We start from the raw sequence: 27875 nt of genomic DNA, 5'->3' as shown, positions 1-27875 counted from the left end.
AGCTTCAGATTTCAGTAATTCTTGTAGGCCATACTCTTTTTATGATATGCAATATGTAGCAAACACTCGGCTACATTAAACATGTTTGTCTTCCAATTTGGCATATACACCGACATTCATTTGATTGCTACGATGTCAAAGTTTAAATGTTGCCGCACAATTACAAGTGATGACTTGTAGCAGGAACACACATTATGATTACACTCCTGGAACAAAATTGCTGGAGCAGACAGTCAAACATGCACTGACACACATCTACACACACAAAGGCAGTAAACAGAGCAAAATAGAATACTTCGCCATGTTTGGTTACCATTATTAAAATGCTTGGAAGTGCTTCTTCATTTTATTTTAATAACATGTACATATATATACTGTACATGTAATTACTTTGGTGGCAATAGCCATTTATATAACAATATAGATTTCTACTTTTGTTATTTTATGGAAGTATGTATTGTACTAGCATTTAGCTGCTTGGTCAAATCATCATTTTGCAAGACCCAGTGTCAGGATTGCACCAGAAAGCATGATGGCATGCTGTTTCCTTGGAAACGACATTTTCATGTCTTCACTTGTTTCTCGTCTGCAGCTTCCCTGAGGGCCGTCGCTAGTGCTTTGATGCCCTGAAAAACGACAAAATAATGCATGGCACAGTCAAATCAATCATTTTTGTGGAAAATCTGTTGATTAGACCAGTGCATAGAAATTTGATGCAACGTGTGTGGAGCAATCATACAACACCCATTACACAAAAGTTATCATCCAGAACTGCCACCATCTTTGCCCGCTAGGATGAAGGTATTGTCAATGCACACATAATTTCTCGGGGATGAACCATGAAAATGCTCCCATCCGAGTCGAATTCTACATCTATTATCATTTATTTTTGTCACTGAATTCCTCTAGCACTTCTCGATCATCCCTCAAGGACAATAATGTTACAAAATGACTTTTTGATGAATGCTTTACACCGAGTGGTGTTGAGCTACCTGGTACAAGGAACGTGTCTTCTTGTCACCTTTTGATATACTTGATAAGTGATCGAGATGAAGCATTATATGCAGCAGGATTGATCGACAAGAGTATCAGCTGAGAAGTTAGATTAAAAGAGGATCTCCATTTCATATTGACATTAGTTGAATAAGAGAGAGAAAGATTCTCGAAAGTCAGACAAATAATGGATGAGTCATTAAATCTTGACAGTTTCTTATGTTGTTGTAAAACAATATCTCTGGTCATAATCTACATAGCTGTAAATTAGACAAGGTGATGATATTATCGCCTTAAGGTAATTTTTCCCAAATAATAAAAAATAGGTGTTTCTGTAACAATGTATGCCTATGTACAGTACCTCGACTGTAGGGCGGTTTGATGCCAAAGACTGAATTTCTTTCGGGAAAGTAGAACATGATCTCTGTGTACGCCTTGAATTCAAGGGAAACCCGGCAAGCAGTTACAGAGCATCGCATTAGCTTATTTTAATAAATGCATTTGTTCCCCTTGTTACTTTCTTGAAAGTAGAAAGCAATCAGATAAGGCTTCATGGTTTTCTCTTTTTTGAAAGATTTGAAGAATTATGGTAGATGCTTACCTCATCTAACTTGTCTTCCGTACACGAGGTGAAGGCAAGCCGGAGGTATGGGCAAGGGGCTTGGTGATCGTGGGCAAAGATACTCCCTGGTGTCATCATGAATCTGTTCTTTATGGCGTGGTCGGTGAGGAATTTCTCCCCGTCGTCGATGACGGTGGCCTTAATCCAAAGAAACATGCCGCCCTGGGGCACCGTCCAGGTCGCCAAACCTTCGAATCATAAGTAGGATTACATCCCCTTAAAGACACTTTTAGAACATTTAGTGCTCTGGTGTAGTTCACATATAAATACGGCACATCTTTTGATTTGAATTGGCCAATTAACTGAGGCCTTGTAGAGGTATGAACATGGTTTTACGTGAAGGGGTGATTTGAATCTTTTGCTTCCTCGATCAAGCGTGATATAAGTCTTACTAGACATCTTCAACCACAGGGCTACCATGTTCAATCATCGATGACACTTTTTCTTTTTCAGTGTGAGTTCAGTATCCATTCTGCAAATAATCTTGAAATGATGAATTCTATGGCAGGTCAAGATAGCAATTTGTTCACAATGAATAATGAGTGATAATATGTGCAGCAATGGATATAGTAAGTGTTACAGATTTCTTTGATGACAATGCTTACAATCCTACTACTGTACATTCCGAATGATGACCATGAATGCTGTAATAGACCAGCAGCATGACCATGGACCCTCAACTGTCAGGTCCCTGGTCCGAGTCAGCTGGCAGCAGTGTGATCTCAAGGCAAGCACTTTTAATATCCTCATTGCTTCGTCCTTCAGAAGGGACTGAAAGCTGTTAGTCCCGTTGCTCCTGAGTAGTCACGTGTGAAGTGACCATGTTGAATAAATCCAAACAATCAGACAGGCAATTGTCATCATGATTATACTTGTATTGATGATAACAATGGTGATGAAAAAGTGAGGTATTTTGTTCAAAGCATTTATTTTCTCCTTCTTCTTTAATATAGAATGATATAATCAACACTAAGAGTGATAAAAACTGACAGAGTACAAGTTTCTTACCCTTGAGATGTTTTTCTGCACTCTGTAGACTGAAGTCCCGTCTCTTCCAGTAGAAATCCCTTTGATCGTTGGCATTCCGGAGGAATTCTTCCATCCCCCACTGTCTCAGGAGTTTGTTCAGAGTTACCTTTAGGAGACGAGATACGATCGCAGCCTATTGTGACGTCATGTATTAACAGACAATCCTGGGGAAAGTTACGTAATTTTGGAATGAGGCTAAAGGTTTTATATACGATATAGCAACAGCTACCAACCTTTGAGGAAATTGAGATATTACGGGAGTGACTGATGTGCAGCATCTAAACAATTATCATTTTAAATCAATATCCTTATTTCATTTATGTTTTTATTCTTTTACTGCTACCATGTTTTAGAATCATTCTACTCCCTACAAATCAAGTACCTCCAGCGTAAAGAAATGCAAGGACAGAATTGTACAAGAAATGGAAAAAAAAATTTTTTAGAAGTGTCATCACACCTGTGTTAAAACGCTGGCATGCTGTATCATATACTGCAGCTCAAACAACATCTTTGTCACCAGAGCATTCGGTCCACTGAGCCAGCCTGCGTGAAAACTGAAGAGATCAAGAATCATGAAATTTGTTCAGGTATCAGATAAAATCTTCAACTGAAAAAGCTAAGAGTTCTCATTGCTGGGATATATCTCACTCCTAAGCAAGAATTCCCGGGTTCGGCTTCGGATAAGGTTAAGGTCCAGGATATCCTAAGATTTCCCTGATGCATTGGAGAGTAGTATTTCGAGACTGCTATGTAGGCTAGTAATGATGGTAGGTCTGAAAAAGGAGTAGTGTTCACACGGAGCAAAGAGGATCGTTTCGTTGCTATCATTTCAAATCACTATAACTATTACAAATGCTCTGACTCACAAATTAACAATTACTACTACTGAACAATTTAACCATAATTATTATCGTCTTTATTCAGGTTACGATAATCATTTTCATCGTAATTGCTGACGTTGTTAAGGTATTGAATTCGTTCTGTTGTCACAAGTTCATGCTAGATGCTTTTTATCAAATCCCTCATTTTCAAAGGGTGCGAAAGTTACGATTCTTAATCTTTTTTATTCAACGTTGATCAATGCTAATCCAGCGCATATCGATAAATCAGAAAGATTGGTGTTCCAAAATGTACAAGTATGACCGCCACATATTTGCTGGTACTGATAATGGCATTTGGTTGTACTAATTCAGCTCTACAAAAGTACCCTAAACCTACACTACACTGCATAGACCCAACCATAAACAGCTGGCATTTCACACTCGGCAACTGATGTACTTTCAACCATACGCGTGCAACTTCCCAGTATCAATCATAGTGCACCAGTAGGCCTATAGGATGGAATATGGGAGGATTTGAACACGAGTCCTTCATAAATCACCGCTGGGAAAGTAGACTGCCTATCCAAGCATCCAACCAACTACATCTGTCAAATTAAGTGAATGAGTGGCACTACATTTAGTGCAACTATATTACGCAGTCTTAAATCGTCTTACCCTGGTCCCATGAACTTTGAAAACGTGTCGCATCTCACGACTCTTCCGTCCGTATCCATGGAGAGTAAAGACGGAATGCGAGACTTTGGGGAATATAGTGATGTAAAGAAAATACAGAGTACATGTATAAGGAAGTTGATTTTTGTCCGATTGCATTGATAGTTTGACTCTATTCCTCATCAACGATGAATACTAAAATAAGATTACTAAAATGACCAGTGATACGATGATTCCCTACCAATTATGGCATAATCATCCCGAAACTGAATTTAAGTTAATAAGTTTTATTGTTTTTGCTACAAACAAAGTGGTGCATGGTTGAAATTTTCTTGTAACAAGACTACTGGTGCGAAACCTTGGGTATGACAGCAAGATATGTCTCTAAATCACATTTACGAATTGCCGGGCGAGTGAAAATCTCTTGTCTATCAGAAAGGATGTTCAAGTGAAGAAGACAATGCTCGGGTGTCTAGACAGTTTCGTTTTTTTGTTTTTTGTTTTTATCCGTTCCTTTTTGTATACTTTTCGTGTTTACCTCACTGAACTGTAGGAAGTAATAGGCATCATCCTCTATGATGATAAGGTTGTATTTTCTGGCCAAGGCGTAGATTTTGTGTCGTTTTTCCAGAGACGTCGTTTCCCCGGTCGGGTTTCCTCCGTTTGGGGCAATGGTAAGTACCTTGGGCCGCTTGTCCCTTTCAGACGACAAAAGACCCCATGAGAAAACAAAGAATAGAGAACAGCATTATCATCATCCACTGTGAATGGACAAATTACGGGATTGAAGTCAGATAATGATTAAACATCAATCCTAAACGACGATATTAATGGTTAATGCTGATATCTAGACCGGCAACTCCGATGACTGAAAACACTGTTAACAGCATATTATTTTCATCTAATTTCTCACTAAAGTTGTTCATGACTTAGAATGTCTATGTAAGTACGTGCTTTTTTATATCGGTGGCTGATTTATGTCGGCTTCCCCTCGTATGTAATCAAAGTGTAAAACTTTGGCAATATATTCAATGATATTTATTGCTTTCGACCAAATCCGGCATATTTATAATCTCGCCGAAATTCAAAATAATGTATATTCATAACTTTTTTTCCCCTCAAACTTTCGAAGAGTACTCTCCGTATCTTCCTGCATACATTGAATCCACATATATCTCTTTCTTCTTCTTTCTTATTCTACGCTCTGCATCACTGCGTCCGTTTGACTGTTAGCTACCAGTTTTCTTTATCTTCTGGATTCCAGCGAGAGAGAGTTTCTTCCAGATGTTCGATACTCGGTCCGTCACTCTCCACCCGGTACGACAAAAAGTCAACATTCATGAGCTTCAGCTGTAATGATTGAAATCATACAGTAAATGGTTGAGTCAACTGGATCGAACTTCACACATAAACACATGAACACACACACAAACATACACACTCACCCACCCCCACACATCTCACAATGCCATATAAAGGGAATTGTTTATGTCATACAGAATCACACACACACACACACACACACACACACACACACATATATATATATATATATATATGTGTATATATATATATATATATATATATATATATATATATATATAAAGTATTGGAACAAGTTCACGCGGTTGACTGCAGGTTCATCCGTATTTATTGCAACTATGAGTTTCATGCAACCTCCATGAGGTGCAATCATCAGGCAATTTCAGAGTTGCAATAAATACGGATGAACCTGCAGTCAACCGAGTGAACTTGTTCCAATACGTCTGTCTAAAGCTCTTCCTTTGAGGATATCGAGCACTCTTCATAGGATAGAATCACCAAGCGTATATTTATATATATATATATATATATATATATATATATATATATATACATTGTATATATATATATATATATATATATATATATATATATGTATTTCACGTCCGCATCTCCCTTCTATCGTGGAGGATTTTTTTTTTTCAGAGCACCTTTATGGAGAAGCATTTCTGACATAAATATACTGTATCTAGCTGGCTCATTATGTCCAATAAATTCATAATGTAATCTCACCTGTCCCAAAAAACTACTGTAGCCATATTCGGGTAGCAAACATTTGTCTCCTTCATTCAACAGGGTAGCCGTAGCCTAAATAAAGAGTGAAAGATAGTAATACATGACAAAAGAACGTCAAGCAAAAGTTAATGTCGAACATCACACTCCACAGTTTACTAGTTTACAAAAGGTATAACATGCTGACACTAGTCTTTCTACGACCGAATAATGTTATTCAATCATAAGTGGAAGTCTGAGGTCCACGCTCCACTTGGCGGAGTGGAAGTGAACTTTGTTCTTGCCTACAGCTGTCACTTTGAAACGCAAACAAATGACCTGGCAGTAAACGGAGCCATACTTCGTTTATACTTGAAGGAGTCATGTGAGCGTACCTAACTCTAGATAATACTGTCCCCGAAAAGAAGACAAAAAAATGATATGGGAATATTTTGTCACCTACTATTGACATGTACTGTGTTTCCAGTAACATATGCATATACATAAGTCTATAATTATGTTTCAAAATTTTGGTATAATTTTCAATAGGCAAGACAGTGTTTGAGAGATCATGATACGCAAACATAGAGAATTCTCCATAAAAGAAAGACTTCAATGCTGAAGAAACACCACCTTCCGTTGAGAGTTAAAGTGTCGGTTCTCCTGTTTTGATAAAACACTGTTCTACTTAATCCAGGTTGAGTAACACTGAATATGGTTTTGTCCGCTATAAAGGCCCCAAATCTGCCTTTCTCTTTCTTTCTTTCTCTTTCTTTCTCTCTCTCTCTCTCTCCCTCTCTCTCTTCTCCCTGTTTCTCTTTTCTAACTATATTATACCACTATATCAGCGCTTGTTATGGATTTGAAGGTTGAAGTGGTTTGAAGGCTTTTTATTCTTTGACGAAAATTACATGAGTATTGTATTTGAAAGTTAGCGTAATAGAGGGGAAGCACTGAAACTTTTTTTTTGTATAAGTAAGAAAAGTTCTTGATAATTAGCGTATAACTAAACGAGCACCGTTCAACAGCAGTGCCGTTCCGTAACATGACACCATCAATGGTCACGTTACTGGACATCACTGTCAGATTACTGTACGTTCTGCTCGAATGCTCGATCAAGAAAAAAAGAAATTAATCACACTAACATCTGACAAGTTAACTTCTCAAAGTACGAATGTATTGCATCAGTTATGTTCACTTTGATATTGTAATGTGCTTTTATAAAATCACATCTTAAATGGTTTCCACGCGTCTGTTTAGAAAAAAAAGAAAGACCATTACTCACGATAGCCAAAGCATGCAGATTCCCCCCAGTTACTATAACACGCAGGGCCTTTTCCTCGTTGGGGTCACCAAAGTTTGGCGGATTATGAAGCTTCACTGTGACGTCAGTCAGAAATTCACGAAGGGGAACTATTCTGTGTCGGAAAGTGGGTGAAAGGAATGAACCTAAATCCCATAATACATAGACGAGATTCTCAGAGAGAATGGATGTTAGAATGACAAGTGTCTGATGTTTTTTTAATATTGCTTTGAATGGGATGGAAGAAAAGTCAGGTTATGCCGTGTATGTACTGATTATGTCGTGAAGTTGTTTGGTAGCTGTATGCTATGCATATTGTCTACAAACACGAAAAAGAAATAGTCGATATACTGTGTAGAATGGAGCATAGGCCTGGATGATACAAACTACATCAAAATTGTATAATCGTGCAAGCTTTCCAAAAAAGAAAATACAAACCTTCCTGCAACATTGCATCAATATAACAAGTATGTAAGTTAGAAACTGTTGGCACACATCTGTGGATAACTCCATCGACGACGCATAATCATCGCTTGTAAACAATAATGGACACTTTGGATAAAGTGACATTGATTGTTTTGGATTTTTTTTTCTTCAAAAAGTTGCCAAAATGATACCAAATTGTCATTTATCAGTACCTCGAACCTTAATGTACCTCACTAAAATTGTTTCATCTGAGAGTAATAAGCGACAGAAGGCTCTGACTGCTTTGATTTCAGGATTACCTTTAAGACTATAGTACGGTGCATATAATAATATTCTCCCATTCTTCATCAGATTTAATTAAATGATTATACTTAACAGAAAAACTTATATTTTGTCAGTATTTTGTGAATGTCTTACGGTATGATGAACTCAGTTTTAAGACAGTGGAATGCATTGCACATTTTGACTGTTCTCTTTAGTCGATCTTTGTAGCCGAGTAGAGCTCCCTCACCCGTCGGAATTATTGTACTGCTGGGCGATCCTCATGTCTTCCTTGTCAAGCTCGAGGGAAGAGCCATCTCTACAGTGAGATACAAAATAATCATTTAAGATGTGTAAAAAATCACCGGATTCATGTTATTTTTGTTTTACATTTACCTCACAATACTAGCATGATGTTAGAAATTTTTGAGTCTTCTGACCAAGTGTTGTTTCTTTACAGTACATTATTGTTATTGTATTTTTTGTTTGTTTCCATTTTAGGGACATACATTGTAATAATCATTTATTCGATAGATTCAAATCCAGGATTATTAGTCGTTCCATGCAAAGTAGCCTCTTTCACGGCACCGTCGTTGTTCTCAATAACGCCTATTGATATTGTTCATAGATTCCCACAAAAAGTTTTATATTCATACTAAGTAACGTTGGTCGAGCTGGTGTCAGTGTGATGTGAGATTGTTTCTTTTGCTGAAGTGATGTCTAGTAAGGAGATAATGCAGATTAAAGAGAGAAACACCTACCTCAGTTCAAATTTGGCTCCAACAAAATACGACCTCTCATCACTGGGGTCCCCCGGCGCCATGTTTACGAGTGGTGTTGTGGAGTCCCTCACCATTCTGGCTGACTTTTTCGAGGGAACGCATCAGTATAATGAAAACAGAAAATATCATGTGACATTATAGTAGCCTATGGCTAAAATAGCAGCCATGTGGACTTGGCTAGAAAATGCTTATCGAACCCGTTGTCCGCACTTTAAAAAGAAATCCTTCTTGTCATCAATTTTGTGCTTGGGGACATTATATCGTTGAAAAGTTGGCTTACCGAAAAAAAAACACATTTATATTTTTCTTTGTTGATTCAAGTAAATAACTAGCAATAATAAATGTCACTCATTGGAACATTGGAAATCATGTACATTTAGTCTTCTTACCATTACTAGTATCTTTTGAATCGAATTTTGGACCAAAAAATCAACTTGCAACATCATTGCCTGCTGACGTAAAATTATTTGCTTCAGAATGGTCCCATATTCAAGTAATGTGCAGTTTAATCGCCCAGTCACTGTACAGGCATGCTAACCTGGAAACATTAAACTGCACATTACTTGAATATGGGACCATCATTCTGAAGCAAATTATTTTCATACAACAATAGATACATAATGTACTCTTAAATGAATCCAGGATTGGAACAATCATCCTCTAGCATTCCCAATGATTCACACTGATTAGTTACTAGCCATCCCCTTCAATGGTAGCACGGCAAATATTGTCTGATAAAAATCTGACAAGCGCCAGTGTTGGCTGACCCTGATAGGATCACCCCTTTCTTCTACTAACCATTCAATAGCTTACCGTAACGCCGTTATTGGTGAAGGACGAGATAGTTGAGCTCGATCATGAGAGAAAAACTCCGTGTAATCCATCGCGGTGCAAGAGATTGGTAATCGTTCTGGGAACGAACAAGTGTGACTAGGCCTATCTCCAAACAAACAACGCGTATTGTACGTAGTGGTGTTCAGACACCTGACTGCGTAGATCATGTACAGCATCAGCATCAGGCATAACCGGTAACCTCGAATTTATGAGTATAAAGCAAAGGCTAAGCACTCACGGTTAGAGCTTGTTCCGGATAAATGTACTCTTTGTTTAAACAGTAAAGAGCAAAGGAAGGAAACACATGTGTAATGACAATCCAGTGTTCATAAACTTTATACCATCAAAACTCGAGTACAAGAGCCGATAGGTGCAATTAAAGATGAGCCCTTTGAGCTGGAACAGCGTCCCAAGCACTCTTGACTGCATCTTCATAGAGCTTATTTACGTTTTCTTGTTTGTTGAATCTCTTTTAGAGATTTCCTGAAGTACATGTAGAATGTTCTTATAGCTGCATTTATATAAAAAGACTAACAATTAGGCCGTAATATTATGTGACCATCATTCATTCAATTCTGTGGTCTAATCTTCATGATGGAAGCAACTGAGACTGTTTTAGTTTTCCGTGTGTGTTTTAGTCACCCTGCAATAACACATGTACACTCAGCAAAAAAATAAAAAAGTAAGAATTTGTAATAACAATTTTTCGAGTTCATAATTTTCATAGATAATTTCGATGAAAAATTAATGTATTATATACCATATAAAGGTAATTTAATTGGCTATCAGCCTAGTAGGTCAATATTAATGGAAACTGTACACAAGAGTGAACAATTGTTTTTTCGTCCTCCAAGGCACATAAGTAAAAATTGCAAAAATTGACTTATTGTCTTACATTTGTAAATGCCCTTTAAGGTAACAATGATAACAAAAGACCAGTTTGATTTTCCAAGCTCCACGCTGCTCATATAGAGTTCGGACCAAAGAAGAGGTTCTTGATTTTAACAATTTTAAGCTGAGTTTTCAAAGGAAATGTTTAAATGATGTACGGAACTTGGTGGTTAATTTCTATAAGGAACAACTACTTTCAGTTTTGCCTCAAGTCTCCTTGTTATTGATACCCCGGATTAAAAATGGATTATTGTCTCTCCTTTACACACATCTCTCCTCTCTCATCGCTGTATGAATCCTGCTCGGAATGAATAACAGCAAACGAATAACCCTACTCTTCGCCTTTCCACTCATTCTCTTAATTCGTTATATTGAGATGAGGGGCCAATACTACATCAGATTTAGAAGTCAATCTTTTTCTCATTCTAATTTTTAATTGCTCCCTCACCACAGATATATATATAAAATTATATATACATATATATTTATACATGTATTTTTGGTGGTTATGATGGTTTGTTAGTCCAAGTTAACCTTCGTAACAATATATATATATATATATATATGTGTGTGTGTGTGTGTGTGTGTGTGTGTGTGTGTGTGCGTGCGTGTGTGTAATTACTGTGGTGGTCATTCATGTCAGTCAGTTCCACATTTAGTCATTGCAGCAGTTCTCTTGGTAAACTTCTCCATCTGCACGTGTATGACTATTTTTGTGTTGCAATTGAAATACGACTTTGTCAATAAATCTCATTGTTTGTTTCTAAGTCATTTCAAATGAGTGGTCCTGATAACGGTTACAGCTCGTTATTCCGAAGGTCATTCAGTCCGAAGGTTCGTTATTCCGAAGGTTCGTTAATCCGAAAATGTGATAAGGTTTGTTATTCCGAAGGCTCGTTACGGACCCTATTTCATTGTCGGATCAACGAACCTTCGGAGTAACGAACCCTATTTCATTTTCGGATTAACGAACCTTCGGAATAACGAATCCTATTTCATTTTCGGATAAACGAGCCTTCGGAATAGCGAACCCTATGTCATTTTCGGATTAACGAACCTTCGGCATGACGAACCTTCGTAATAACGCCACAAATGTTCGGATTAACGAACCCTTTTTCATTTTCGGATTAACGAACCTCTAGGAATAGGGAATTCGTGTGTTTCGGATTAACGAACCTTCGGAATAACGAACAGCACCCCCTGATAACATATACGTGTAATTCATGTGTGTTTTGATAATTCTTGGCATTATGGACATTTGTGAAGCATCACACTCACACAAAGAAATGCAATTCTTGTAGCTGTATAGGGAGATAACGGTCCACTTAAACAAACTCCAGTGTTTAATGTGTAAAGGTTAACATGGTGAAAGGACGTAACAGTACCGAGTAAGACAAGTAGAATACACAATCAACAAATTTAAAAAACGTTTTTGTGTTTTTGTGCAAGTATAATGCACCATGAATGTACTTATAATAACTCGCTATAATGCAGGCAGAATACACCCTAAACAATGAGAGAACAAAAGAAAAAAAAGGAGGGTGCCCAATGCCCATTCTTTATTAAGTACAATGTACAAACCATAAGGGGTATGACATTTTGCATGGTGTATCTATGATGGTAAGTCTTTTATTCTTGATTATTTTTTTTTCACAGAACGAGAAGAGCCTGATTAGTAACATGTTTTCTGAAAACATGACAGAAATTACTACAGTGTACACTATTTGGGCAAACGACAGAACATAAATCCCGCTTTTAACAGATTAAGTAAAGCAAATCTACAGATGCATGGGGTGTACAGTGCGCAAAGCAGATACAGTTGGAAATGATGGAAGTTTTAACATTCACATTCTTATATCCATGACGCTATATACATGTGTAAACCTGAATATTTGAACGAGGAAACATACCAACAAATTCTCTTGAGATAGGAAAAGTAATTGAGATACCAGCATACAATATTCTTCTGCACAGCTGCTGAAGTGGCTATGGGCAGGAAAAGTGAGCATTATATTGCATCAGGATGAAGGGAAAGGTTTCAGTGCAATTAAATTTAGGAGCATTGCATCAACCGGTAATGACCTTGCATCAGTGTTAATTCGATTAAAGGGACATATACAACTTTCTTTCAATGAAAAAAAAAAACAACTACTGAGAAGCAGACATGTATACTCACACTGCAGCTGAAATGGGTTCGGGGAAGTAAATCTGAGAGAAGATTTCAGCCATTCTCTTTTTGGACGTACGTATTATTTTCGATATCATGTATATAGCATAAGTCAAACACTCAACTATACATTAACAATGTTTGTCTTCCAATGTGGCGTAAAACCGACACTCATTTGCCCGCTACAACGTCAGCTTCACTCAAAACTTCAAGTGAACAAAAGTTGAAACGATGCCACACAATTACAAGTGCTTCATTCATTCATTCATTCATTCATTCATTCATTCATTCATTCATTCATTCATTCATTCATTCAAGCGTTTGGCACAATGTGCCCGGTTGATACACCGTTTTGCTGACTTTTGCTAGTGACGTGGGGGTGCGCGAGTTGGCCAACTCACACACGGGACCTCAAGTCCACCTTCATACACATGTGGATTGAGTGAAGGCAACAATATTAGTAGAGCACATCAGTGACAGTTTCGGGAAAATCGGATAATCCGTTCAAAAGTTGTGAATCTTTAAAGTATCTGCGCTGCCCTCTAGATCCGCCAGTGCACAAAGTAATGGTGCAGTGGAAAAGGTAAACAACACATTCATAGCACTTCCCAACATTAAGCATTATAAAACTGCTTGTACACCATATATATATATATATATATATATATATATATATATATATATATATACATATACATATATATATATACACTCAGCAAAAAAAGTAAGTTCCCCCCTAACATTTTTGGATATATCTCAAAAAGTATTTTACCGATTTTCATAATTCAAACGGAAATGGATAAAGAATTTTATTACTCATAACATGAGTGGCAAATCATTGCCACCAGACATTATTATTGGTGTGAAAAAATGCATTTTATGTCAAAATGCATGGAAACAAAAGTTGCACTTTAGTGATTTGCAGTGACTTTTACACAAATAATCAAACAATCAATCATGATTCTGAACATTTAAGCATGGTTTATTGCATATTTTTCTATCTCTTTCTTTTCATGAGCATACAGTCAAGTATTTGATAATTGATATGTCCTCCATCCGCTTCAATGACCAGCCGGAATCTCGTCCTCATACTCTTATCTAAAGTTTGTACTTGGCGCTGCTCAACGTTGGCCCATGCTCTCTGCAAGATGCGCTGAAATTATTGCAGTGAAGTGTCATTTTTCACCTTCTTGCTCGCTTTCCGCTTTAATGACATCCCAAAGATTCTCTTCTGGATTACAGTCAGGCTATCTTGCAGGCCACTCCATACGTTCGATGCCATTTCCCTCAACAAACTGATCTACAACTTGAGCGCATGATGCAAAATGGCCATAGGCACATTAATGTGATCAACCCAAATTGGAATTACAAATCACATGGCTTCTACCAACATTTTCATATTGAAAAGGCTATTGTTTAAAAAGTATGCATAACATCTGTTTAATAGGGAAGCACATTGGACCTGAAGAAATTCCTGAGAATTACACAATTTAAAAAGGTCATTTGCTAACTTACATAGGAAATGTATACAATATGCTTCATAATTATAGCCTAAAGTGCAACTTTTTTCCTCATGCATTTTGACATAAAATGCGTTTTTTTACACCAATAATGATATCTGGTGGCAATGATATGCCATTCATGTTATGAGTAATGAAATTTCCTATTCATTCCCGTTTGAATTATGAAAATCCGTAAAATACTTTTTGAGATATATCCAAAAATGTAAGGGGGGAACTTACTTTTTTTGCTGAGTGTATATATATATATCGTGTATAGATATAGGCCCCTATAGATATGTATAATTACTGTGGTGGCAATGATTTTATTACAATATAGATTTTTACTTTTGTTACTCAATTAAAGTACTAGTTAGCATTTAGCTGCTCGGTCGAATCATCATTCCGCAAAACACTGGTTCAGGATTGCACCAGAAAGCATGATGGCAGTTTCCTTGGAAACGGCATTTTCATGTCTTCACTTGTTTCTCGTCTGCAGCTTCCCTGAGGGCCGTCGCTAGTGCTTTGATGCCCTGAAAAACGACAAATGCATGGCACAGTCAAATTTATTCGTAGAAAATCTAGTGAGTAGGCCTGTGTACATGGAAACTTGAGGCAATGTGTGTGTGTGTGTGTGTGTGTGTGTGTGTGTGTATGATACAATACCCATATATACACAAAAGTTATCATCCAGAACTGCAACGGTCTTTGCCCGCCAGGATGGTGGCATTATCAATCAGAAATACAATTTCTTAGGGGACAAATCATGAAAAATGCTCCCATCCAAGTCGAATTCTCCATCTATCATCATTATTTTATTTTGTCACTGAATTCCTTTAGCACTTCTCTGTCCCTCAAGGACAATAATGTTATAAAATGATTTTTTGATGAATGCTTTACACCGAGTGGTGTTGAGCTACCTGGTACAAGGAACGTGTCTTCTTGTCATCTTTTGATACGCTTGATAAGTGATCGAGATGAAGCATTATATTATGCAGCAAACAAACGGTCGACAAGAGTTATCAGATGAAAGTTTGGATTAAAAGAGGAGCTCCATTTCATATTGACTTTAGTTGAACGAGAGAGAGAAAAAAATCTCAAAAGTCGGACATATAATAGATAAGTCATTGAATCTTAACAGTTTGTGTTTTAAATCAGTGTCAATGATCATAATCGCAGCTGTAAATTAGACAAAGTGATATTTCCACCTATAAGGTAACCTCTCTTGCCGTGCCCCTTCCCCAAAATGATTGCCAAAAGCAAGCAAACAAACAACCAAACAAAAACACCTTATATATAAGAGGTGTTTCTATAATAAAATAAGGCTACAGTGAAGTCACCATCGTTACATAATTACGTCTGTAGAGTGGTTTGATGCCAAAGATTCCATTTTGTTTCGGGAAAAAATGAACATGATCTTCGTGAACGCCTTCAAGGAATGTTGGCAAGCGATGATATGGCATTGCATCAACAAATTTTCATAAATGCATTTGTTCCCTATGTTACTTTCATGAAAATATGGAACCGTCAGATAAAGTTCCGTGGCTCTCCCTTTTTTGAAAGATTTGAAGAATTATGGTACAGTGATGTAGATGCTTACCTCATCTAACTTGTCTTCCGTACACGGGGTGAAGGCGAGCCGGAGGTATGGGCAAGGGGCTTGGTGATCGTGGGCAAAGATACTCCCTGGAGTCATCATGAATCCGCTCTTTATGGCGTGGTCGGTGAGGAATTTCTCCCCGTCGTCGATGACGGTGGCCTTAATCCAAAGAAACATGCCGGCCTGAGGCACCGTCCAGGTCGCCAAACCTTCGAATCACAAGTAGGATTACATCCCTTAAAGGCACTTCAGAACATTTCGTGCTCTGGTGTAGTTCACATAAATACGGCACATCTTTTGTTTTAAAATGGCCAATTAACTGGGGCCGTGTAGAGGTATGACCGTGGTTTTACGTGAAGGGGTGATTTGAATCTTTTGCTTCCTCGATCAAGCGTGATATAAGTCTTACTAGACATCTTCAACCACAGGGCTACCATTTCAATCATCGATGATACTTTGTCTTTTTCAGTGAGAGTTCAGTATCCATTCTGCAAATAATCTTGAAATGATGAATTCTATGGCAGGTCAAGATAGCAATTTGTTCACAACAAATTTATAATGAATAATGAGTGATAATGAGTGCAGCAATGGATATAGTAAGTGTTAAAGATTTCGTTGATGACAATGCTTACAATCCTACTACTGTACACTCCGAATGATGACCATGAATGCTGTAATAGACCAGCAGCATGACCATGGACCCTCAACTGTCAGGTCCCTGGTCCGAGTCGGCTGGCAGCAGTGATCTCAAGGCAAGCACTTTTAATATCCTCATTGCTTCGTCCTTCAGAAGGGACTGAAAGCTGTTAGTCCCGTTGCTCCTGAGTAGTCACGTGTGAAGTGACCATGTTGAATAAATCCAAACAATCAGACAGGCAACTGTCATCATGATTATACTTGTATTGATGATAACAATGGTGATGAAAAAGTGAGGTATTTTGTTCAAAGCATTTATTTTCTCCTTCTAACACAGAATGATATAATCAACACTAAGAGTGATAAAAACTGACAGAGTACAAGTTTCTTATACCCTTGAGATGTTTTTCTGCACTCTGTTGAGCGAAGTCCCGTCTCTTCCAGTAGAAATCCCTTTGATCGTTGGCATTCCGGAGGAATTCTTCCATCCCCCACTGTCTCATTAGTTTGTTCAGAGTTACCTTTAGGAGACGAGATACGATCGCAGCCTATTGTGACGTCATGTATTAACAGTCATGTTTCTTGGTGAACAGTATCTTCGGGAAAGTTACGTAATTTTGGAATGAGGCTGAGAAGGTACAACATATAGCAACAACTACCAACCCTCGAGAAAATTGAGGTATTATAGGAGTGACTGATATACAACAACTAAAAAATTATCATTTTAGATAATTTTTTAACTTGGAGTCAAAAGGGGCCTGAGCTTTCGATCCTACCAGAATCTTCGTCAGAGGCAAAATGACCAAAATGACCGTCATTTTACTCCATTGGCTCGCCTTTATTGGATAAGCAGTTTTCAGCAGCTATTTTTGCTAATTTTGTAAGTTTTTAACTCAAGTAACTCAAGCAAAAAGAAATGTCAGGACAAGACTTTAAAAGCAACGAATTGAAGGGGATGGCTAGTAACTGATCAGTGGGAATCAGTGGGAATGCTGGGGGATGATTGTTCCAATCGTTGTGGGATTCATTTAAGAGTACATTATATATCTATTGTTGTGTGAAAATTATTTGCTTCAGAATGATCTCATATTCAAGTAATGTGCAGTTTAATGTTTCCAGGTTAGCATGCCTGTACAGTAACGGGGCGATTGTTAACGGGCCGTTAACGATCGCCCGTTGCTTTCTCCTCCTCCTCCTCCTCCTCCTCCTGCACCCCCTCTTTTCGACCTTGTTGGGAGATGTAAGTCGTAATAAATTCTCCAACACAACTCTCTAAATTATCACACCTGTGTTAAAACGCTGGCATGTTGCATCATATACTGCAGCTCAAACAACATCTTTGTCACCAGAGCATTCGGTCCACTGAGCCAGCCTGCGCGAAAACTGAAGAGATTAAGTATCATGAAATTGGTTCATGTATCAGGTAAAATCTTCAATTGAAAAAGTTACGGGTTCTCATTGCTGGGATATATCTGACTCCTGAGAAAGAATTCCCGAGTTCGGCTTGGGATAAGGTAAAAGGATATCACAAGATGTCCCTGAGGCATTTGAGACGGTTAGGGAGTAGGGCCAACATGTATTTCGAGATGCTATGTAGGCTGACAATGACGGCATAGGTCTGAAGACAGATCAGTGCGTATGCATAATCATTTCATTACTATCACTTCTGTTACTCACTACATAGTATTACTACATTTACTGTCTTACGTTACATTAACAGCTACTACTATACGATAATATACTCCTATCAGCTCATCATGCAACCATAGTCCTCATTCAGGTTACGATTGAGCTTTACGCTTTATTTAAGCTTTCATCGCGACTGCTGACAGTGTTACGGTATCGAATAGGATATTACAGTCAGTTGGTAATGTCGCAAGTTCATGCTGAGTGTTATTTTCAAATCCTTTTATTTCAAAGGCTGCAAAAGTTGAAATTAATATGTTTGTTTAACGCTGATCAATGCTAATCCAGCGCATATGGATAAATCAGAAAGATATTGGTGTTGCAATATGTATAATATGCCCTGCAAACATTTTGTTGGTATAAATACGGATAATGACATTTCGTTGCACGAATTCAGCTCCACAATATCATCCCAAACCTACACTACAGTAGACCACTAACCATTCACAGGGAATATTTCACACTGGACAACCACTTTAACCGCAACGGGTGTAGTTTTAGTATTAATCAGTGGGGTGCACCAGTAGAGGATGAAATATGGGAGGATATGAACACGAGCACTGCATAAATCACCTCCTTTGACACGGGGAAAGTAAATCTGCTTTAACAGGGGCGGATCCAGGAATTCCGTAAAGAAGGGGCGCACGCACCCCTCCCCATTTTTTTCTTTTTATTTTTTTTTCAACAAAAAATAAAGGGGGAGGGGCATGCGCCGGTTGCGGTCCTCCCTGGATCCGTCACTGTTTAATGCCTATAAGAATTGCTAGCTTTAAGATTTCTTCACAAACACCCAACCAACTACATCTCTTAAATTAAGTGAATGACTGGCAATACATTTAGTACAACATTATTATATCATGCAGTATTAAATCGTCTTACCCTGGTCCCATGAACTTTGAAAACGTGTCGCATCTCACGACTCTTCCGTCCGTATCCATGGAGAGTAAAGACGGAATGCGAGACTTTGGGGAATATAGTGATGTAAAGAAAATAAAGAGTAAGAAAGATGATTTTTACTCCATTGTATCAATAGTTTGACTCTGTTCCTGATTAACGATAAATACTAAAATGAGATTACTAAAATGACCAGTTACAGAACACTGATACGATGATTCCCTTCATTCCTTCAAATCATTATGACATAATCATCCCGAAACTAAATTTAAGTTAGTAAGTCTTATTGCTTTTGCTACCAAGAAAGTGGTGCATGGTTGAAAATTTCATGTAACAAGAACTTGTGCGAAACCTTGGGTATGACAGCAAAATATGTCTCTAATTCAGATTTACGAATTGCTGGGCGAGTGAAAATCCCTTGTCTATATCAGAAAAGATGTTCAATTGAAGAAGACAATGCTCGAGTGTTTGTACAATTAATTGTCTAGTCAGTTTCGCTTTTTTATCCGTTTCTTTTTGTATACTTTTGTGTTTACCTCACTGAACTGTAGGAAGTAATAGGCATCGTCCTCTATGATAATAAGGTTGTATTTTCTCGCCAAGGCGTAGATTTTGTGTCGTTTTTCCAGAGACGTCGTTTCCCCGGTCGGGTTTCCTCCGTTTGGGACAATGGTAAGTACCTTGGGCCGCTTGTCCCTTTCAGACGACAAAAGACCCCATGAGAAAACAAAGAATAGAGAACAGCATTATCATCATCCACTGTGAATGGACAAATTACGGGATTGAAGACAGATAATGATTGAGTATCAATCCTATCCTAATGAGGATATTGTATAGACCATCTACTCCGATGATTGAAGACATTGTTAACGGATATGTTGCCTTTGTGTCATTTTCATTTCATTTCTCACTTGTTCACATTACTACTTCCAGTGTCTATCTATGGTACGTACTCATATCGGTGGCTGAACTATATTGGCTTCCACTCGTATCCAATCAAAGTGTAAAACTTTAGCAATATATCTAGTGATATTTATTGTTTTCGATCAACTTCCACATATTCATTCTCTCGCCGAAATTCAAAATAATGTATATTCATAACTTTGTTTTTTTTCTCTAACTTTCGCTGAGTAGTTTTCGTATATTCCTGCATACATTGAATCCACATATCTCTTCGTTTTTTATTCCATGTAAAGGATTACATTACTGCGTCCCTTTGACTGTTAGCTACCAGTTTTCTTTATCTTCTGGATTCCAGCGAGAGAGAGTTTCTTCCAGATGTTCGATGTTCGGTCCGTCACTCTCCACCCGGTACGACAAAAAGTCAACATTCATGAGCTTCAGCTGTAATGATTGAAATCATACAGTAAATGGTTGAGTCAACTGGATCGAACTTCACACATAAACACATGAACACACACGCATACCTGTACATACACACTCACCCATCCCCCCCCCCCCCACCCCCACATGTATAGGCCCTATACACAATTATCCACATTCTGACAATGCCACAAAAAGGGAAGTGTTTATGCCGTACAGAAGCGCACGCAATCACACACACACACACACACACACACACACACACACACACACATATATATATATATATATATATATATATATACACATATATATATATATATATATATATATATATATATATATATATACATGTATAAATATTTCATGTCCCCATCTCCCTTCTATCGCGGAAGAACGTTTTGATTTTCAAAACACCATTATGGAAAAGCATTAACACATGAATACTCTCAATGCCTTATTTTTGTCCCATAAATTTCTGTTCATCTATCTCACCTGTCCCATAAAACTACTGTAGCCATATTCGGGTAGCAAACATTTGTCTCCTTCATTCAACAGGGTAGCCGTAGCCTAAATGAAGAGTGAAAGATAGTAATACATGACAAAAGAACGTCTAGCAAAAGTTAATGTCGAACATCACACTCCACAGCTTACTTATAGTTCAGTATAGCATGCTGACACTAGCCTTTCTACGATCGAATGATGTTATTCAATCATGTATGTGGAAGTCTGAAGTCCACGTACGCTCCTGAGTGTAAGTGAACTTTGTTCGAGACTGCCTACAGCTGTCTCTTTGAAACGCAAATAAATGACCTGAGAGTAAACAGAGCCATATTTCGTTTATACTTGAAGTATAGTCATGTGAGAGTACCTAACTCTGGAAAATACTGCCCCGAACAGGAGATAATAGTGATCACATAATGATTATGCATGTATAGGTCTATACACGTTTCGACTTTTAGTATGATTTTCGATAGGCAAGACACCGTTTGAGAGATATACGCAAACATAGGTAATTCTCCTAAAAAGACTTTATAACAATAGTGAGGAAATACAAACTTCCGTTGAGAGTCTAGTGTCGGTTCTCCTGTTGTGATAAAACAGTGATTTATTTCCAGATTGAGTGACACTAAAAATGGCTTTGTCCGTTCAAAAAGGCCCCCTAAAAGTCTGTTTTTCTCTCTCTGTCTCTCCCAAACGATAACGCTTGTCTATACTCCTATACCCCTATATCAGCGCTTGATGGATTTGAAGGTTGGAGTGTTTTGAAGGAATTCTCTCTGACGAATTAAAAGTTAGAGAAACAGAGGAAGCACTGACACTTTTTTTTTAAAGAAAAGTTATTGATAATCGGCGTATAACTAAAAGAGCACCGTTAACAACTATATCATCAATGGTCGCGTGATCATTTTCAGTTTACTGTACATTCATTTCACATGCTCAAGAAACAAGAAACCAATCACACTAACATCTGAGCAGTTTATTTCGCAGAGTAATGTACAATTTATGTTCACTTCGGTGTTTTTTAATGCTTTTATAACATCTTCTTGCAAATGTTTTCAGCTCGTCCATAGTTTAAAAACGATGACGATTACTCACAATGCCCAAAGCATGCAGATTCCCTCCAGTTACTATAACACGCAGGGCCTTTTCTTCGTTGGGGTCACCAAAATTTGGCGGATTATGAAGCTTCACTGTGACGTCAGTCAGGAATTCACGAAGGGGAACTATTCTGTGTTGGAAAATGTAGGTGAAAGGAATGAACCTAAATACTACGTATGATATATGTACTTAGATGTGATCGGCTCAGAGAGAAAAGACATTCAAATGAGAAGTGTATATATGATTTTTTTTTAATCCTGCTTTGAATGGGATTGAAGGAAAGTTGGACTACTGATATGTCGTGAAGTTGTTTGGTAGATTTCATGCATACTGTCTAATACAAAGACAAAGTCGATATAGGTTGTCTACTGTATAGAATGATGGAGCAGTATCGCAAAGCCTCACAATATTATAACCGTGCATGCTATACAGAAAAAAAAAGCATACTAACCTTCCTACAACATATAGGTTAGAAATGTTGCCACATATCTGTGGATAACTCATATCTATAAACATTGCTTGTAAAAAATAATGGACATTTTTGTGAGCATGCCAAATTAATACAAAATTGTAATCTATTGTTGCCTCGAACCACATACACCTTATTGAAACTATTTCATCTGAAAGTGATAAGCGACAGAAAATTTTCACTGCTTGCTCTGATTTCAATATTATCTTTAAAACTATGAATATATAAAATATATTCCCATTCCTCAGATTTAACTAAATGATTAAACAACAGAAATACATATAGGGCTATATGTCAGTATTTTGTAAATATCTTAAGTTATGATGAACCGAGTTTCAAGACAGTGATGGAGGGCATTGCTCATTTTGACTGTTCTCTTTAGTCGATCTTTGTAGCCGAGTAGAGCTCCCTCACCCGTCAGAATTATTGTACTGCTGGGCGATTCTCATGTCTTCCTTGTCAAGCTCGAGGGAGGAGCCATCTCTACAATGTGATACAAAATAATCATTCACAAAGTGTTAGGAAACACAGTAATTGTTCTATTTTTATTCTACTGCATTTGTCTTACAATAGCATGACGTCAGAACTTTTTCAGTCTGCTGACTAAGTGTTGTTTTTTTCCCCTATTACATTTGATTTTGTTTGAATAATTGTGTCCATTTTAGTGACATACATTGTTATCATTACCATTTATTCGACAAGTTTCAAACCCAAGATTGTTAGTTAACAGCCTAGCTATTCCACTGCACAATGGTTGTTCTCTCACATTAGGCCGGTTATTAATGATATTGTTCATTATAGATTCCCACAAAAGTTTAATCGCATTTTCATACTAAGGGGTGTCAGTTGTGACAATGTTTCTGTTGTCGTTTTTGTTGTTTTTTTCACTCAAGCAATGTTTCGTCAGGAGATATGGCAAGGGGATCTATCCAATGAGAAAAACACCTACCTCAGTTCAAATTTGGCTCCAACAAAGTGCGATCTCTCATCAGAGGTGTATCCCGGCGCCATGTTTACCAGTGGTGTAGTGGAGTCCCTCACCATTTTGGCTGAATTGTTTGAGGCAGCGCAGTATCGTGAGAAGAGAAGATTAATATCATGGTCGTGATTATGTCATGAAAAGCCTGGTTCAAGAGAGTAGCTACACGGACTTGAGTATTGATAGAGATAATTATTGATGCCATCATTGGCTTTTGGAATATTTTTAGTCACTTTTTTCAAGCTTGATACCGTCAGATTATTAGATATTATTTAGGCCTAAAAAAAGCAGACAGAGAGGTTACCCTTCATACTCAGATATACACACCAGTAAAGGGTCAGAACACCCTTTTGACAGTATAAAAATCATGTAGTCTTTAATTCTTATCGTCATCTAAAATCTATGCTGTAACATTACTGCATACAAATCTCGCAGTGTTTGAATAACAAAAATGCTGTATTATTAAAAGATGTATCGGTACCATGAAATCACTTACGTAACTTGGTGCTGCGGACAAGGACAAAAGACTGGGAGCATAAAAAGGTTGCTAAAGGCTTGGTAGTGTGTATCCACTAAGTAATAACTGTTTTAATTTGCGTTTGAAGGTGAATAAAAATAAGGAAGAAGTGATATCTAGAGGGAGATCATTCCAATATCTGGGTCCAGTAAATATAATTGTCTTCTTTGCAAAAATAGTGCGAGTACGGGGAAGGTGATAGGCGTCACTCTGGCGAGTGGGATAACAGTGGATAGAACGATTCCTTTTGAACATGTGGATAAAAACAGATGGTAATTCATTAGTTGTTAGTTTATACATGAAAATTCCGAGATTATAATAGAATAAGTCTGAAATTTTCAGAATTCTGTTTTGATGGAAAAAACAATTGGTATGGGCAAAATATCCGGCGTGGTTTAATGTGAAGGGCTGTTTTAAATCGAAAAGAACAACAAGGGAAACACAAAATGATGAATCGCCCGCATTTCGCAATTTGGGATTATAAAGTTTTTCTACGTAACTTCATTGACCTTTTGACATTTGACCTTGTCCGATTTATCTAATATTCGAACATGACCGGCATCATACATAGGTGATGTACCCTGTGGGGAGAGATTTGTGGTTATAACTCAAACCTGTGGAAAGCTTTTTACACCACAAGATTATACGGCACTTAAATCAGGAATAGTTCATTGATATTTTGACCTGCCCTGATCTTGGCAGCTTCACCTATATTCGGTTTTGTGTGTGTGTGTGTGTGTGTGTGTGTGTGTGTGTGTGTGTGTGTGTGTGTGTGTGTGTGTGCGTGTGTGTGTGTGTGTGTGTGTGATGTGTGTTAAAAAAACCGAAGCCATCCAATTCAGTACGTTTTGAGTATGATAGGTCCCAACGTAATGGTGGGCATGCAGGACACGCGAAAACATTGTGTTTCAGACGGACAAGCCTCTTAGGGGTCTTCACCATTTTGATACAACATAATTAGCAGTCATAGATTCTTTACGGAGTTTCAGCGAGAATTACGAAGTAAGACTTATCAGACTTGATGCATCGGGGGTAAACCCGTAGAACTTTGTCCTATTTATATTATGAGAGGGATAAAAAATTCTGCTTCACTCTTATAGGATGCTTAATCTTATACTCCAGTTAATACAGTCATATCAATACTTCGGCTTTTCCAGTGTTTTGTGTTTGGACTTGTTTATTTTGTTAATTCTATACTTCATTATGAAAGGAAAAATATGTCAAATATTTGAAAAAAAACCCTCTCCGTCCAAGATCCCCCGCCCACCCACCCACACCCACACCCACACACACACACACGTTTAGCATTCCGGGTATGGTTCGTGCGTTCATCCATTCCTTTGCGGCAAAAAGACTCATCAGATTTTCTGCCCATTTCCCTCATGCATCAGTAAGTTCATCTATTTTTATTGTATTTTTCGATTGTCCCAGGTCTTTGGAGCGTGATGCGAGTACTCGTTTCAAGTTCGTCTTTTGTCGACCAGTTTTAAACAGTGTAATTCAATTCCGTGCTATGTCATCGGCTTTCGTCAATTGCAATTCAAATTCGTCGGTCACAGCAGCAGGCAGCAATCAAGTTCGTCTATTTGTATTCAATTTTGTCAGTTTCACTCAAAATCGTCTTCCAAAATATATATAACGTTGTAATAATATTGCCGAAATCGTTTTATGTATACTCATTATCACATTTAAGAAACAAAGAGATACTAATAAAGTTGGGGCATGTTGCCTTTTATTATGAGCACTTTTTTGGATATCTCAGCCATTTGAAAACCAATTTTCATCAAAATAAACGTTGAATCCTTTTTAGAATTACATGCTCTTCCATATTTCATAAGAGGCTTTTCATTATCTCACTTAGGAATGTTCAAAACATGAATCCCTACCTCAACCAGTACTGTACAGTCCCTTTAAACCGTCACTTATTATAATCAGTAAATCAATTTCCTTTCACAACGCTAACTCATGTAGGCCTACTTACACCTAATTTAAATACGTTCATGTGGCATTATTATCATCATCATCATTTCATTATTATTATTACTATTATTATTATTAATACCATTATCATTACTATCATTATTGCTAGTATTATTATTAATACCATTATTACTATTATTACTATCATTATTATTCTTTCGTTAAATATCTATACAAGGTGGCCCCGTCAGTAATCGAGTAGTACTGTTTGTACCTCATATAATGATGGTACTAAAGCACAGCGCTCATAGCAAAGAAATGTGCCTGCTTCATACTCATATTCTCATATTAAATAAAGTAACGGGCTTTGATTTTTTTTGGTCGAATAAAAAGTCTTCATAAACATGAATTGTGTCACCTCAGATACAGAACATGGTTGAAAATGATTACAGATCTGGTTTACCCTCCATTTAAAGGCCCACATAAAATACTTGACAATTGATTTCAATGATGAAAATGTGAATCTGTTTGAAAACGACGAACTTGATCCTGGTAGTCCTAACTCGCTAGCGTGGGTATCTCATTGGTTTGGGGACTGTGGCGACCTGATGGCGATTTACTGAGTCTTGCTGGAGCCTATAGCCGGGTCTCCGGAGAGTCGTGAGAGAATCGAATATGTTCGCTTTTTCGGAGACTTTAATTCTCCAGTCTCCACCTTGTCTCGGAGATGTCTCCGCGACGTTTTCGCGTCGGTTGTGGACACATCGCAGAGTCATTGTCGGGAGTTGCATGTAGCCAACTTTCCTCGGCCGTGAAACAGACGACTTTCAATGAGAGAAGGTTGACAAATTTGAATGCTGGTTTGTTTGTTTGTTTGTTTGTTTGTTTTTTGGGGGGTTACATTTTATCGACAAAAAAAAAAAAAAAAAAAAAACCCGGACATGAACGGATGTGAAATGGCAATGTGTTATCAAACCTGGAATTTGAACGCAGTGATACCCCTATTCCACAGAAATTTTTTCTCATCGGTCACTCGTCGGAAGAAAATTTAATGTTCGGTACTTCCGGCCACCGCCACTAATATAGAAGTGTATTGGATCGCAATCTGATGAATCCGACTTGTGTTGGTTGACTATCAGGCCATTCTCTCGATGAGGCAAGATATCGTCCGATGAGGATCATGCGCAACGTGTCTGGCATTAACTTGATGTAGACCAACACAAGTCAAATCAATTCATCAGACTGCAAGCCGATAAACGTCGGTTGGTGGTCGGAAGCACCAAACAGATGATCGAGTGTCCAATGAGAAAAATCTCTGTTGAATGTGGGGACATAAGCTTTAACATATTTGATATAAGCTATGATTGAAATTGCATACTGATGAAATTAAATGAACGTTTGAATTATTGTCAGTGATCAGGTAATGACGTCTTTCGTATATCCGGTATAAAACACACGACGTCTCCATCCCCTACACACACACACACACACACACACACACACACACACACACACACACACACACACCTGTTCATGGCTGTGACTATAGAAAGTATACGTTTCACCATTTCTCTTGTTTTCTGTTTTGTATAAAAGGACAATGAATGATTGCCACGAAATAAGAATGCCAATCAATGTTCTCATTTATAGGCAACGTGGTATACGTGAGTATAATCAAAGTGGTACACACAGGTATGGATGTGTATAAACCCAGGTTATACCACACTATCTCGCTGATTCATTCCGGTGCAATGTTTGCAAGCAACCTTTGTGTTGAGCTATGGAGTCCGGTCACCTTGCCATGCAACAATCACTACAATACCACCATTTCTTGGCTTACCGTAACGCCGTATTGGCGAAGGACGAGATAGCTTAGCACGACGAGAGAAAAACTCCGTGTAATCCATCGCGGCCT

General features: G+C 37.8%; 2 protein-coding genes across 3 annotated transcripts; both read right to left on the bottom strand.

Annotated features, from left to right (window-relative positions):
• Positions 1-563: 563 nt before the first annotated feature.
• LOC139725248 (kynurenine/alpha-aminoadipate aminotransferase, mitochondrial-like) lies at positions 564-27875 on the bottom strand. Its single transcript, XM_071636341.1, has 12 exons — positions 27801-27875; positions 23494-23593; positions 22959-23027; positions 22073-22205; positions 20969-21043; positions 20382-20494; positions 19687-19846; positions 19136-19218; positions 17857-17953; positions 2624-2750; positions 1595-1803; positions 564-626 (listed from the first exon to the last, which is right to left on the bottom strand). The coding sequence occupies exons 1-12, from the start codon at positions 27865-27867 to the stop codon at positions 564-566; spliced, it is 1296 nt and encodes a 431-aa protein (XP_071492442.1). The 5' UTR covers positions 27868-27875.
• Positions 5134-8473, bottom strand: LOC139725238 (kynurenine/alpha-aminoadipate aminotransferase, mitochondrial-like). Of its 2 annotated transcripts, none has more exons than XM_071636332.1 (4): positions 8412-8473; positions 7457-7589; positions 6193-6267; positions 5134-5487 (listed from the first exon to the last, which is right to left on the bottom strand). In XM_071636332.1, exons 1-4 carry the CDS (start codon positions 8444-8446, stop codon positions 5371-5373), a joined length of 360 nt encoding a protein of 119 aa, XP_071492433.1. In that variant the 5' UTR covers positions 8447-8473; the 3' UTR covers positions 5134-5370. The 2 variants fall into 2 exon arrangements, with proteins under 2 accessions (XP_071492433.1, XP_071492431.1); XM_071636330.1 differs by having other exon boundaries at positions 8318-8439.

The sequence above is a fragment of the Diadema antillarum genome, unplaced genomic scaffold (assembly GCF_040938485.1).
Source record: "Diadema antillarum isolate AM-2024a unplaced genomic scaffold, OU_Dant_1.0 seq00000029_RagTag, whole genome shotgun sequence".
Lineage (NCBI taxonomy): Eukaryota > Metazoa > Echinodermata > Echinoidea > Diadematoida > Diadematidae > Diadema > Diadema antillarum.
The sequence above is the reverse complement of the archived record's forward strand: the minus strand, read 5'-3'. Positions and strand labels throughout refer to the sequence as shown.

What these genes read in the sequence shown, in the direction of transcription:
- LOC139725238 (XM_071636330.1), bottom strand. Translation starts at nt 8,361, where the DNA reads ATGTGCAATGCATTCCACTGTCTTAAAACTGAGTTCATCATACC. An exon ending in ATCTGCATGCTTTGGCTATC is followed by an intron (nt 6,268 to 7,456) that starts GTGAGTAATGGT and finishes CTCTTTATTTAG; the next exon opens with GCTACGGCTACCCTGTTGAA. An exon ending in ACAGTAGTTTTTTGGGACAG is followed by an intron (nt 5,488 to 6,192) that starts GTGAGATTACAT and finishes CAATCATTACAG; the next exon opens with CTGAAGCTCATGAATGTTGA.
- LOC139725248 (XM_071636341.1), bottom strand. Translation starts at nt 27,867, where the DNA reads ATGGATTACACGGAGTTTTTCTCTCGTCGTGCTAAGCTATCTCGTCCT. An exon ending in CAGTACAATAATTCTGACGG is followed by an intron (nt 22,206 to 22,958) that starts GTGAGGGAGCTC and finishes TTTCCAACACAG; the next exon opens with AATAGTTCCCCTTCGTGAAT. An exon ending in CCAGAAGATAAAGAAAACTG is followed by an intron (nt 19,847 to 20,381) that starts GTAGCTAACAGT and finishes GTCGTCTGAAAG; the next exon opens with GGACAAGCGGCCCAAGGTAC.